Source organism: Hippopotamus amphibius, chromosome 9, assembly GCF_030028045.1.
Source record: "Hippopotamus amphibius kiboko isolate mHipAmp2 chromosome 9, mHipAmp2.hap2, whole genome shotgun sequence".
NCBI classification, from domain to species: Eukaryota; Metazoa; Chordata; class Mammalia; order Artiodactyla; family Hippopotamidae; genus Hippopotamus; species Hippopotamus amphibius.
This window is the reverse complement of record NC_080194.1, coordinates 58,114,469-58,128,637: the sequence shown is the minus strand read 5'-3', so window position 1 is coordinate 58,128,637 and position 14,169 is coordinate 58,114,469. Positions and strand designations below refer to the sequence as shown.

The following is a 14,169-nucleotide window of genomic DNA, read 5'->3' as shown; positions in this document are numbered from 1 at the left end:
GAATTTTAACCTCATCTGAAAAATCCCCACTGTTTAAGGCAGGGATTTTATCCAAACAAGTCTATTTGAATGTATTTTCATGCTTATTTCCAAATCAGCCAGGAATTTCTGGGGCAAAGTATTGCAAGCTAGGTCCTTTACTGGGTCTTTACCTAGGTTTCTAGGTCTCCTGGAAAATAATATATTTAAGACTTCAGTAAAAAAAAAAATGTTTATCTGGGTACCCATATGTGCTATACTGTCTACACAATTATAATTCTAAGCTGTGAATTTTTTATAAGAATTAATGAATAAGAAAACAATGTCCACATAAAAGCTTATACGTGAATTTCATAGCACCGTTATTCATAATAGCTAAAAAAAGGAGATACCCAAGTGTCTATCAATTGATGAATAAAGTAGTATATCTATACAATTAAATATTATTAATCAATAAAAAGGAATGAAGTACTGATACATACTACAACATGGATGAACCTTGAAAGCATTATGCCAAGAAGAAGAAACCAGTCACAAAAGGACACACATTGTATGATTCCATTTTTAGGAATTGTGCAGAATAGGTAATTCTATAGAGACAGAACATACGTTAGTGGTTGCCAGGGGTTGGAAGGAAGGGAGAATGAGGAGTGGTTGCTAATGGGTATGTTTATTTTGGGAGTGATGAAAATGTTCTGGAATTAGACAGTGGTGATGTTTGCAAAACTTTGTGAATATATGCAAATCCACTGAATTGTACTTTAAATGGGTGAGTTTCATGATATATGGGTTATATTTGAATGAATCTGTTATTGATGTATAAAGAATTATTGAATGAATGATTTTTTGAAAATAATAGTTTTTTAACAGTCTTTATTAGCAGTGCCCTCAGAACATCCCCCCCTTAATCTTTACCAATAAGCTACAGGTCTGCTTTACTTATTTTCCATGAAACAATTAGTTTTGCATCTTGAATGTTCTAACTGGACTAGTAGACAAAAATCTGGATTTTTCCATTTCAGAATCTGCCACTCATGACCTATGTAACTTTGGACTAAGTCTGGCCCTCAATTTCCTCCTCTATAAAAATGGCAATGGGTTTGATGACTTGGGTCATCAAATATATTAATATTTATTTAATATTAATTTAATAAATATTAATTTCTCTGTGTAATTGAGTGGAAGAGGCCTGTTGATATGAAAGGACTCTGCCATTCCTCTCTCCCAGAGAACAGCCAAGTTCTGCTGGACAAACTCACTCAACAGGGCATGGACACAAACCTCAAATGAGTATCAACACTGCCAGGAGTCCTACTGTGTTGCTTCAGTCAACTAACTCCCCCATTCCCCTTGCAGGCCACCTCAAACCTCCTCCACCCTCAGAAAATCCCTCCCTGACCCCCACCTCCACCTCTTCTTCCACTGACATTGCCTTTTTCCTTCACAAGGAAAACAGAAGCCATCAGGTAGCCCCTCTCCTATCTCCCCATGTCCAAATGCATATACATGCCTCCATTCCATCTTCCTTCCTTCTTTCCCATTGCAGGAGCGGAGGAGCTCTCTTTTGCCTTAGGCAATTCTTTCCCTTGTGCTTTGGGACCCACCCCACCTACCTTCTCAGGAACCTGACACCATTAGTATTACCCCTGCTCTCTCCCAGCTGGATCCTTCCCAACAGCTTCTAAACTTGCTCAAGTCCCTGCTGTTAACCAGATAAAACACTGGGCTCACAGGATTGCTGGTGTTTCTAGTTACCACCAAAGAAGGACCACTATTGGGCAACAGTGGAACCATAAACCGTGGTTTATAATTCACTTTGTTGGCCATCTTTGAGATTAGATTTTTCTTGGCTATTATCTTATTTAAATTAGGAATTATTTGCATTAATCCTAATTTTATGCATTGATATTTTATTCATACTTTTATGTTTCCCTCTTTCATACAGTATGGCCATATTTGGATGATTCGTTGACTTTATCACTAGAATGTGAGCTCATGAGGATAAATTTTGTGTCTGTATCCTCAGTGCTGAGCACAGAGTAAGAGCTCCATAAATATTTGTTGAATAAATGAGTGAAATTCTCTTAGACAGAGCCAGCAAAGGACTAGATATTAGTTCATTTGAAATTAGGCTGCTTCATAGATGTTAAATAGTTTTAAATGTATTACACATCATGATATCCAAATGTGAGCATTGAAAATTTTTGATGTTTTTATTTAGGCCATGGAAGCAGGACTCTCAGAGGTGAAAAGTGAGTTACAGTCACGTGATGACCTCTTGAGAATTATAGAAATGGAACGATTGCAGTTGCACAGAGAATTATTAAAACTTGGAGAGTGCCAAAGTAATCAAGAAAATAAAAAAAGGTATATTTTTATATTAAGCAGCCTGAGAAAAACAAGATGTTTGAATATTTTTAAGAGTTTTGTATTTGAAACTAGAATTAAAAGTCTGTTTTGTATTAACATGCTGTTAATTATTAGGTAATATTAGATATTTTCACTTTAGTTAGTGATTATTTTATCTTCAAAATCAGTATCTTTACTTACCTAGAAAATTATATCATGTTCTGATATTATGGATATTTATGTGTCATAATGAGGTCAGAGATTTTCTTAGAACTTTTATTCTTCAGAATATTGTGAAAACAATAGTATACAGCTAGTACTTAATTATCAATGTTGATAAATAAGATTTATTCCATATTTTTCAAGTGTTTTTATTTTGATGGCCTTAAACCTGTTACTGACTTTTCACTCATAAACTTTGTATTTATTTTGGCCTCCACACTCACCACTGTGTCAGTTCCATTAAGGGTTTTGTTAGAACAGATTTTTTTTCCTCCCCTTTTAGAATCAGACAGATATCGTATACTATATAACCACAAAGTAAATGGAACTGCTGAAGATTATTAAATGTCTATATTTGTGAATAGACAGTTTGACTGTTCTGATTATTCTAATTCTAATTAGAACTTGAATCCTTCTCACATCTGACGGCTGATGACAGAACAATGGTAGGACTTGAGAAACTGGATAGCGAAATAGTGAGGGATATTTTATTGAAAGATGATTACGTTGTTTTAAAGGCAATAATTATTTCTTCAGAGTTGTGGGACCTGCTAGCATTTCTTTGAGGCTTACATTTAACAACAAATGGCAAATTAAGATCCCTAAAAATGACCTATTGTACATCTAACCAAGGATGGTAGAATGCCCATTAGCCAGTCAGCATTATTGAGTGCTCAGATATACAAGTTGTATGTCATCACAACTGACCATTAATAAGTTCATTGGAAATATACTATGTACAAGGCACTGTTCCAGTATGATGAGTTGCTGAGAAATGTCTTTGCACCAGCAATGTATATGCCTAAAAACATAGGAAGTTTCCTAGAAGAGCAAACCATTCAACCCATGTCTAGCTCTGGTTTGTGAAGAGCATTGTAGATATTTTCTCTGGAGCTATCTCACACGGCCAGTGCTGAATTCCAGATATTGACAATTTTCCTTCTATACATGATTTAATCTAAAATCTTGCAGTTATTCACATATTTGGCCAATACAATTCTTCTGGTATGCCTGCTTGCCACCTTCTATTTAAGTTGGTATATATTTTGGTCTCCAAACTCATCTTTCTAATCTGGAGGATATTCTTCAGTTCTAGTATGCTGAGATTCTCTGAAAAGATAGATATTTAACTTTTCACAGCTTCCATTGAACTTTAGACTTTGGGCATAGTCTTCTCAGCCTTCATCTTTCCCACTGAAAGTTTCTAATTCTTTTAGTTTGTTCTCATATGAACATGATTCTGTCCTCTTTACTGTTTTGGTTTTTTTTTTACTTGGACACTGTTTCTTCTTTACAGTTGTATTAAGATGAAGCAGCCAAGGCTACTGATTGTAGACACACAGTAGTTTTATAATAGTAGCATTATAATGTTTTCATTCATTTTCAGAATCTTTCTCCATAATGCTAAGATTTTGTTAGCTTTTTCCTTTCTTTACTTATAGAAGCACCTTGGGCTGATATGTTCTGAGAGTTATTAAAAATAATTCCTACATTCCCTTCCTACATGATAAATGATAGTTCTTTTATGTCTTTATATTAGCATGATTATTGTTTTCTTCTTTGAACTTGTCCACATTAAAGCTTGGTGTTTGTTCCACTCACTCACTGAAATATATAAGATCGTTATGAGATTTTTACCATTCAGTTCAGCATTCCACTCCCTGAATCGCGTAGGAAGAATTAAAAAATAGGAAATTGCATTTTTTACCTTTTCAAAATCATAGCAAATATGAAAAATTTAATATTGATCCTGAAATAACATTTTAGGGGAATATTGGATAAAATGCTCACAATATATTACTGAGTGGAAAATAAAAGGAGACTAAAAAATAATGCATATAGTATATTCTAATTGTATGGGAAACCATGTATGTTTTTATAGACATATACACAGGCAAAAAAGACAATATACACAAAAATGCTGATAATGGTTTTTCCTAGATGACAACTTATAACAGTATATACTTTGATAAACTCTGTTTTCTATAGTTAATGTGTATATTTGATAATCAGAAAAAAGCAGTCCTGTCTAGACATATGTACCTCAGGGATATCACTGTTAATTTATAACTTTTAAAAGAGCCTTTATTTCCCATCTTTACATTAGTTATTTCTCCGTCATTACTCAGATTTTCTTTTGTTTGTATGTGTGGCTTAAGTTTTTAATTTGTGAAACTCTTTAAAAAGCTCTTTGGAAATCTAAAATTATGCCCACTTATAGGTGGGTACATTACTCTAAACCCCGGACTCTACCAGGTTAGTCCAGTAATAGTGGAAAGCATGCTGTGTTTCTTGCCTGGTTATCTTTATTTTTCTGTTTTAATGATTCCTTTATTTTACCAGCCTCCCTGATCTGGAAGTGAACATTACCTTGTTTCTAGTTCTCCAAAATTCCTGTGGAAATTGTACTCTTTATACTATTTTCTGCTTTTCCTCTCTAGTGTCCATATGTGGTCACTATTCCATTTTATAAATTGAGCAGCAAAGAACAGACATATTCTCTCTGAGTAGACTGTCAGATTTAATCATTTTGGATCACTTTTATGAAGTAGTTGCTTCCCTCGGACATCGCCCGACATAGTTCCTTTCCACGATGTAGAAGCAGGTCAGGTGCATTTCCTTTTTTAAACTGGATCCCAGGCTATTTTATTATACAAAACAGTCACGGTCTTTTCTTCTTATCCAAAAATCTTATCTACATATGCAGATCCAGTATTCAGCCAATTTTTAATGTATAATTGAAGTTCCATATTAATTACTATCTTTTTTTTTTTCACTTAAGACTATTTGTACTCAGTTAAATCTGTAAACACTTATGGGACCTGAATATATTAGAACTTACCATTTCTGTAAGTAGAAATGTTTCCAACAGACTAATACTCTATCTCTGCAACCTGTGATGGCCTAAATTAACAATATAATCATAACAAGTTATCACGTTAAGCTTAATTTTTACTCATTTTAATTTGTAGGCTTGAATCATCTTATTCCCCGGCTAGTAAAGAATCAGAAAAAAAAAGAAAAGAACTGTTTTCAGTGACCCCAGATCAACCAAATCATGAAAAACAATTGAACAAGGTACGGCAAATAATGAGTTCCATTCTTCCAGGAAGATCTGAAGTCTTTGAATACAAAGGGGAGAAAAATCTTCCCTCTCACTCCCTTCTTTTTCCTTCTATATTTTTCTCCTAAGATAATAACCTACCAAGCTGCTAATTCTGACACTCTTCTGTGTGATGCTGTAAGAAACGCAAACCTTAGGTCCTCACTCTGCTGCTGGGAGACTGCCCAGGAAACACGGAGGGCCTGTGGCTCTGTGCGAGGTGGCTGATGGGAAGAAATATGAGAGCACAGAGCTGGGCACTCAACCACACCTCAGGTGCATAAGCGTGGGGAAGTTGCCTATGCAAGCTGCTCACAGTACTCTTTTCTAGGATGGGGCTGGGATAATTAGTCCTACCTCATAAGGTTGTGATGAGGATTAAGTGAGCTAATAATACCTGCTACTTAGACAGCTCTTGCCATGTGCCGTGTGCCAAAACGTGCTAAGGGCTTAACAAATCCTAATCCATGTGTTCCTCACAACCATTTTATAAGGTGGGTACTAATACTGTCCTCTTTAATATTTAAGGAAGCTAAGCCACAGAGAAGGTCAGTAACTTCTGCCAATATTACACAACTAATAAGTGGCAGAGGCCAGATTTGAATCCAGGCAATCCGGCTCCAGAGTTCATACTCTTCCTTTAAGTTAAAATCCATAAAATAATGCAAGTAAAGTGCTTAGAACAGTGCCTCCCTAGCTCGGAGGAAGCACCTAGTAGATGTTGGCTGCTATTGCTATTGGTTGCACCCACACTTCATCATTGAACACCTAACATGTGCCAGGTACTCTGCCAGGAGCTGGGAATACAAGGGTGAATAAGACCTGGGCATTGCCCTGGAAGGCCCTGTGGTCTCAACTCTCCTACAGAAAGTATCTTCTCTTCTTCCTCCAGTAAAGTTCAGTCGTGGCTTTCTTTCCATGAGTTTATCATGGCAGCTACCCACTTCTCTGGTCTTTAGGTTTAAGGATTACACAGACTATTCATTGCTATATAGTCTAAACAATTGTTAAAAGTAGGAAGAACCTGGACTTGGCTTTGAACTGTCATCCAGTGCCCAGCACAGTGCCTGACACACAATGAGTGAAAATAAATATTTACAGAATGAATTAACATTAAGGCTGAGGTCTCCCATAATTGTATAGGATTGTAAATTCAGTTGTCTGTATAAATTCAACAAGCATTTCTTGAATATCTAGTAGGACTATTGCTATTCTGCTTATTTCTGTAGGAAATACAATAATGTATCAATAAAAGACAAATCCCGTCTCCTGAAGAATTGACTGTCAGGCAACTATTAAGTGTAGAAAAGTTGTATGAATTAATGATCATTTTCCTTATATTTTTCACGTAATCCCATGAAAGTGATTTTATTAATACTTTAAAATATAACTTTAAAAACTGTTCTCTATTGGAGTCCCCAGTGAATGCATTATGATAAAAGGTTGATCTAAGCCTCCTAAAGTATAGTTACACTGTTCTTAACCTTGTACATTTAGGTAGAGTAATAAAACTTAGTAATAGAAGGAATCTACTGATTTTGCACAGTTTTGATATATATAGAGAGAGAACACAAGGCACAAATCTCTTTATAGGCTCTAGGAGACCTCCAGATAATGCATTGCTGTGCAGAAAGGTAACAAATGAATTGTGTATAAATAGCTAGAGTTTCCAGGAAGTGTTTGTAGAGAGCATTTTCATTCTCTTGTAATAAAACCAACAAGAGTCATGTATTATGAATCTTGCAATTATTTTATTTCTTTCTCTTTTTTTCAATATAGAATGATTTCTAGTCACATATTTTGTGATAAAATTGACATTTTTAATAAAGCCAAAAGTCATTTAGAGGTAGGTAAATTAATCTCATTTAAAAGGAAGTTTTGCAGTATAGCATGTTTTAATATCTAAATGTTGTGAAAATAATAAAAATAGTTTACTCTGTCTTCATGATAGTATATTCATTTTAAAAGTATCATTTTAAGAGAACATGTTAAACTACACCATGGGGATGCAATCAACAAAATCCAATTTGGGACAAATGATAGAACAACCCCATTGTTCATCCAGTAAATTGTAAGGAAAAAATTTGAGAGAGAAGATGGGAGACAAAAGGAGATGTGTAATATTGTCCTGGGGTGAGGGTGTTTGTACTCCAGTCTCCTGGTCTATGCTTCTGCTCTTGGGAGCTAGATAACTTAGACCCAGTCAGTTCCTTTCTCTATGAGTCTTTTTTTCCCATCTTTTAAAATAATAGGGTTAGACCATGTGATTTCTAAAGTTATGTCCAACTCTGACATTCTAAAAATGTTAGTAAAAAGAATGGAATCAGATGAGAGTTGATGGTATAAAGCCTGAGGCTGGACCACAGTTGCCTTCTTGACCTAAGTATTTTCCATGTTAGCATCCCACTCTGTTTCCAATGCAGGAACCACGTTCTAGGGCTCTGCTCACAGAGGTTATGTAGCACAATGGGTAAGACACTGGAATCAGACTGCCTGTCACCAGGAATATGACTGTGAACAGTTATGTATCTTAATTTTCTAATCTGTAAAATAGAGATTGTGGGGATTAAATAAGATGATGTATGTAGAATACTTAGAACACACACACACACACACACAGAGGCTTTAAAAAGTTAGGAGTCAGTCTCAATGTGTGGACCATATTTAGATCTCAATTCAAACAAACAAACCTAAAAACCATTCATTACGCTTCTGATACAATTTAAAATTTGATAGTGCCTGAATATTGTATAATATTGAGGAATTGTTGTTAATATTTTTAAGACATTATGATAGCATTCTGGCTATGTTCAAAAAGAGAGGGAGAGCACACGCCTGTTCTTTTAGAGATACGTCTTGAAATATTTAAAGATGAAATGAAAAAAAAAGTTTTTGAAGTAAGTTCCCTGGGATAAATTCATATCAATCTCCTTGTGAATGGCACCTACTTAACTCTCCAGCCTTACTTCCCACAACGTGCCAAGTCCCAGCCATTCCAAACTCCTTTTGGTTCACTGAGTGTGCTTCTCCCTCTCACCCCACTCTTTCTCTGCATTCGTTGCCTGGGAGCCCATCTCCATCTCTCTCTTCCAACTGGCTTTCACTCATCCTTCAGTATTCAGTCTGATGTCCCTTCCTCTGGGAATCCTATCCTGGCATCCCCAGGCTGGAGTAAGCACTGCTCCACTACACACTGCTGGTATGGATTGCTACACTGTGTTGTAACTGTTTATTTTCCTGTTTCCCCAATGGACTGTGATATTTGTGAGATCAGTAATTATATACTTTATCTCTGAACCTCAAGAATTAGAGACAGTAAATGATTTCTAGAAAGAAGGAAGGAGGCTAGACTAAAACAGTGGTAGCAGGAATGGAGAGCAGAGGTGAGATTTAAGAGAGGTTGAAATAGAAGGGACAGAATTTGCTACCTGACTTGATTTGGGAGGATGAAGGAGGGGAGGAGTCCAAGGTGATCCAGAGGTTTCTACCATGGAAGGTTTAGCTAAAGGTGAGAATATGAAATTCCACATGTTTAAGAAAAGTAGGTGATGCTTCTTCATGGACACATTAAGTTTGAAATTTGTTATAACATGATTCTGAAAAACAGTGTTCAGTCACAAATAGTACTGCATAGTTTAGTCCAAAAAAAGCACTGAATGTAGAGCCAAGGTTCTGGACCTAGCTCTGCCAGTTAATAGCTTTATGACTTTCAATAAGTCACTCAACCTCTCTAAGCCAATTTTTTTCTCCCTAAAAAAATGGTTCATCAACCTCTGGGTTGTGTCCAGTGCTCTTACATGGCACCAAATCCAGAGTGGTGGTTTAATGGGTATGAAGTAAGTTACAGGAGCTGGGTGAGTTCCACAATCTGGTGCACAACAGAGTGCAACAGTCAGCAATAAGGGATTGTGTGCTTAAGTGAGTTAAGTGTTCTTACCACACACACACAAAGTTAAAACAACGAAGGGACACCAAGAAACTTTTAGAGGTGATTGTAATGATTATTATCTTGATTGTGGTGATAGTAACACACGTGTATGTGCAAATTCACCACATTTTATCCGTGAACCATGTGCAGTTTTTTGTATACCAATTCTACTACCTCAGTGAAGCTGGAGGAAAAGTGCTTGATAATACTTTCCCCACCTTCCTGTCAAAGTAGTCATCAAAGCGGTATCAGTAGTTGGTGATGACTCACAGACAATAGAAAATAGAAATGAAAAAAGAAAATTTGAAATTGGAAGGAAAAGGGAAATAAATCATTATTGTAAATATCTCTTTAATTTAGCATTGATCAGAAAAGGAGGGTAAAGTGGGGTTTGCCGAAGTTTCAAGATAGGATGGGAAGGTCAAACATGGCCAGTAAAACCTTTCAGCTGCTTTATAAAGGATCGGTTACTATTTTCTGAAAACATCTGCTGCAGTTAAGAAGCCAGCGCTATCGGGAGGAAGAGTACCATAGCTCTGAGCAGCAAAGGATGAGGAATGAAATCTCTGACCTAACAGAGGAGCTTCATCAGAAGGAGATCACTACAGCAACTGTCATGAAAAAAGCTGCCCTTCTGGAAAGACAGTTAAAAATGGGGTTAGAAATAAAAGAGAAAATGTTAGCGAAACAACAGGTATGCAAGCAGCAGGAAGCACCTGTCCAGGTCGCTCTTGCTCAGTGCAGATAGTCGCCTTCCTTAGTGATTAATAAAAGCGTTCTATTTCTTGTATTGTTCCTGAGACTAACAGCACAGAAGTGCTTTGTGGAGTCACGTAAAACCTTGGTGAGATAATGCAAAGTGTCATCAAACAAGAACCAGGGAAACAAGTGACAGCACAAGATAATTTCTTTAAATCTCACGCTAACCCATATTCTGATCCCCTTCCACAGCACTCTCTGGCCAAAGATTTCTTCCTGGATTTGTTTTCCATAGTCCTCTCCCATTAACATTTTTAACTCAAAAAAAAAGCTTCCATTCCAGCTTTTCTTGGACCCTTCCCACTCCCATTCCATATCTTTATTTCAGAGTTTTAAAAAATGGGTATCGAAACATGAAGATTAGTTCGTATTTACTGAACATTCACTCAGTGCACAGTGTGGCTCATGGGGAAAACCAGCAAGTATAACCTTCTACTGTTAAAATACTGCAAGTGACGTCTGAGTCTTCCCTCCCGCCCTTTCTCTTTATTTTGAAATTCCCTCAGTCCCATGCTCATCATCAAATTGGTGGCCTGCTACTGAAATAGTAGGGCTTCTCTGCGTTTTTACCCCAAATGTGGCTTTTGAGAGCACCATTCAATAATTTTCTAGGTTTATGAGGGTTCCTTCACAAATAACAGCACTATTTAAATTCTGTGTATTATAAAAACAAGAAAAGACTCCACTTCTGCCCGATGATAAGCCTTAAACTGTGATTCATCTGTATAATACACAGGAAAACAGCATAGATGGGACAGTAGCATTGGTTTCATCTATAAAGGAAATGACATTTTACAGGTGTTAACAGTGATCTGGGTAGTTGGATTATGAATGATTTGTGCTTTCACCTTTGTATTCTTCTGTATTTTTAGATTTTTGTCAAGGAGAATATATTTTGTAATTTACAGAAGTAAATCTTTTTAAGGGATGTGTTTTATATCGAAACGAGCCCTAGATAAATAAAAGGGCAGATGCTATATCTGAGTACAATTAAGTAGAAGAAATTAGAGGAAACAATAAATTAGGAGACAAAATGAAGTAGTCACAAAAAAGAAGGAAATTTGGCAGAAGTATCAGGAAAAATGAAATTAAACATGAAATCATATTTGCATGTTGTAAAAATTAATCAGGTGATGAAATTCAATGGACAATGTTATTCAAGAATGTTTTTACGTTTGTGATTTTTCTGATGATAATTTGCATACCATAGAAAAATAGAAGTGAGAAATGGAATTTTGTGGAATGGAAATGAAAAAGGTAATGAATCCTTATTGTAAGAAAAAGGTAATGAATCCTCTTTTTAATTTAGCACCAATCAGAAAAGGAGGGCGAGGTGGTGCCCGTCAAAGATCACAGAACCTACTGAGAATACCTGACTTGCGATGATCCTGCCTAAGCAATGTTTCCCTTCACTACACTTAGAAAATATTTATATTAACAAAATAAAAGTAACTTTCATAGAATTGTGAACTTTTATTATGAATTTTACATTCACTTTTAACTACGAATCTCCTTTCAGGTCGCAGATGTGAAATATAAAGCTGTCAGAACTGAAAACACACACCTGAAGGGCATGATGGGAGACTTAGACCCTGGACGGTACATGGTAATATGCTGAAATCATTCCGTAACTTGAACGGAGAGATTACTTAGTTGGTCAGGATTTACCCAGACATTATTTACTGAACACTTCCCACATGTCAGGCATGCAGGAGTCGGGGTGGCAAATTATCTTGCGCTTGAATTGACTTTTATCCTCAGGCTAGAACATCTGAATTTGTAGTTTTCTCCCGTGTTCTTTTCTTGGCGTGGGCTCAATTCTGATTATTTCCTCAAACAGACTACTTCCTTGCCTTTGCTCTTGCTGTTGCCTCTGGAATCCTACATCCTACATGGCCTGACTTATGTGTCAGCCTTCCCCTTGATGAAGCTGCCCCTGAAACTCCAGTCAATAAATAGTTCCATCTACACCTGGTTTGTGTTTTGGTCCAACTTGTTCCATAGCTTATCACTTCCCCTCTGGATGGTGAACAAGGATCGTGCCTTACTAATGTGTGTATCACCGGTACTTCCCAGCGTCGGGGTATAGACAGTGTTCAGTGAATGTTAGTTGCATAAATAGAAAGATGGATCAGTGAACGATTGAGAACGGACCTTATGGTTTTATGTGGTGTCTTTACAGGTTTACATAAGGCAACTTAAACATGTTCTGTGCCTTTCATTTCTGTTGTGAACATTTCATGTTCAAGTGTTCATTTCAGGATATCAGTTGAGGGTTGATTTTTCACCTGTAAAATAGGAGAAATTTTATTTATTGAACTAGTGAAATACCATTGTTACTTGTTTACCATTTATTACTCTGAGTGAAAATTCTGAGATAAAATAATTTTCTGCCATGCAGGGAATGGAGGGGATCAGAGTACAGCAGTTGTTTAATCTGGCCTCAGATTCCTCAGCTGTGAAAGCTGGACTAAGCATTCTCCATGGTCCTTTCTTAAGCCAGGATACTGTATTTCTTTCTTTGTCAGTGCTTTTATTTTTGATTTTTTAATTGAAGTATAGTCGATTTACAATATTGTATAAGCTACAGGTACACTACATAGTGATTCACAACTTTAAAGGTTGTGTGTGTGTGTGTGTGTCCATTCATCTGTTGATGGACACATAGGTTACTTCCATATCTTGACAATTGTAAATAATGCTGTTATGAACATTGGGGTGTATGTATCTTTTTGAATCAGTGTCTTTGTTTTTGTTTTCAGATACTACCCATGAGTGAAATTGCTGGGTCATATGGTAGTTCTATTTTTAGTTTTCTGAGAAACCTCCATACTGTTTTCCACAGCGGCTGCACCAATTTACATTCTCATTAACAGTGTATGAGAGTTCTCTTTTCTCCACAATCTTGCCAACATTTGTTGTTTGTGTTCTTTTTGATGATAGCCGTTCCAACAGGTATGAAGTGATATCACATTGTGGTTTCAATTTGCGTTTCTCTGATGATTAAGGATGTTGAGCATTTTTTCATGTGCCTATTGGCCATCTGAATGTCCTCTCTGGAAAAATGTCCATTCAGTTCTATTTTTTAATTGGGTTGTTTGTTTTTTTGATGTTGAGTGTATGAGCTGTTTATATAGTACTTTTGATATTAACCCCTTATTGGTCATATCATTTGCAAATATTTTCTTCCATTTAGTAGGTTGTCTTTTCATTTTGTTGATGGTTTCCTTTGTTATGCAAAAGCTTTTAAGCTTAACTAGGTCCCATTTGCTTATTTTTTCTTTTATTTCCTTTGCTTTAGGAGACAGATCCACAAAAAATATTGCTATGATTTATGTCAAAGAGTGTTCTGCCTATGATGATACTATTTTTCTGCAGTAGTATGTCCTTGTTTTCCTAATAGTCCATATTCTAGCATCAAAGAATAGAAGCATTCTGGAAGCATTCTACGCTCTTCTTTGGGGCTTGCTATAGGTCCTGTGATTGGACTGAAAAATAAAGTATGTGTGATTTCCCTATCTGTTACAGAAAATTTGTGTGACATGAGGACTTTTTTTTCTAAACTGGACACGCAAAAAAGTTAAATTGGATCCTGCCCTCATCTATGTCTTTTTTTCTCTCAAAAAATGGTTTTTGTGTTTTTTTTTATGTTTCAATCTGGATGTTTTATTTATGTATTCTGCTTCATCACAGCCCCCACTAAGCCTGCTTCACTCTGGCTCCTGTAGGCATTTGGCTTTGTTCATTTATTTGTTTTCATTTTTTCAAGAAATAAAACACATAAAGATGTATAAAGAAGAAGCTAATTATCCTCACTTCTATCCACAGT

The 14,169-nt window shown here is 36.2% G+C and overlaps 1 protein-coding gene and 1 long non-coding RNA gene across 2 annotated transcripts in view; one reads left to right on the top strand and one right to left on the bottom strand.

Annotated features, from left to right (window-relative positions):
* Window positions 1–14,169, top strand: part of DEUP1 (deuterosome assembly protein 1) — a 108,393-nt gene that overhangs the window by 52,860 nt on the left and 41,364 nt on the right. The window contains exons 8-11 of the mRNA XM_057749307.1: window positions 2,201–2,346; window positions 5,523–5,628; window positions 10,078–10,275; window positions 11,860–11,946. Of these exons, the coding sequence (XP_057605290.1) occupies window positions 2,201–2,346; window positions 5,523–5,628; window positions 10,078–10,275; window positions 11,860–11,946 (537 nt within the window). The remainder of the gene's footprint in view (window positions 1–2,200; window positions 2,347–5,522; window positions 5,629–10,077; window positions 10,276–11,859; window positions 11,947–14,169) is intronic.
* LOC130860723 (uncharacterized) overlaps window positions 11,755–14,169 on the bottom strand; it is a 140,671-nt gene continuing 138,256 nt past the window's right edge. Inside the window, exon 4 of the long non-coding RNA XR_009055518.1 lies at window positions 11,755–12,628. This is a non-coding gene — a long non-coding RNA (uncharacterized LOC130860723). The remainder of the gene's footprint in view (window positions 12,629–14,169) is intronic.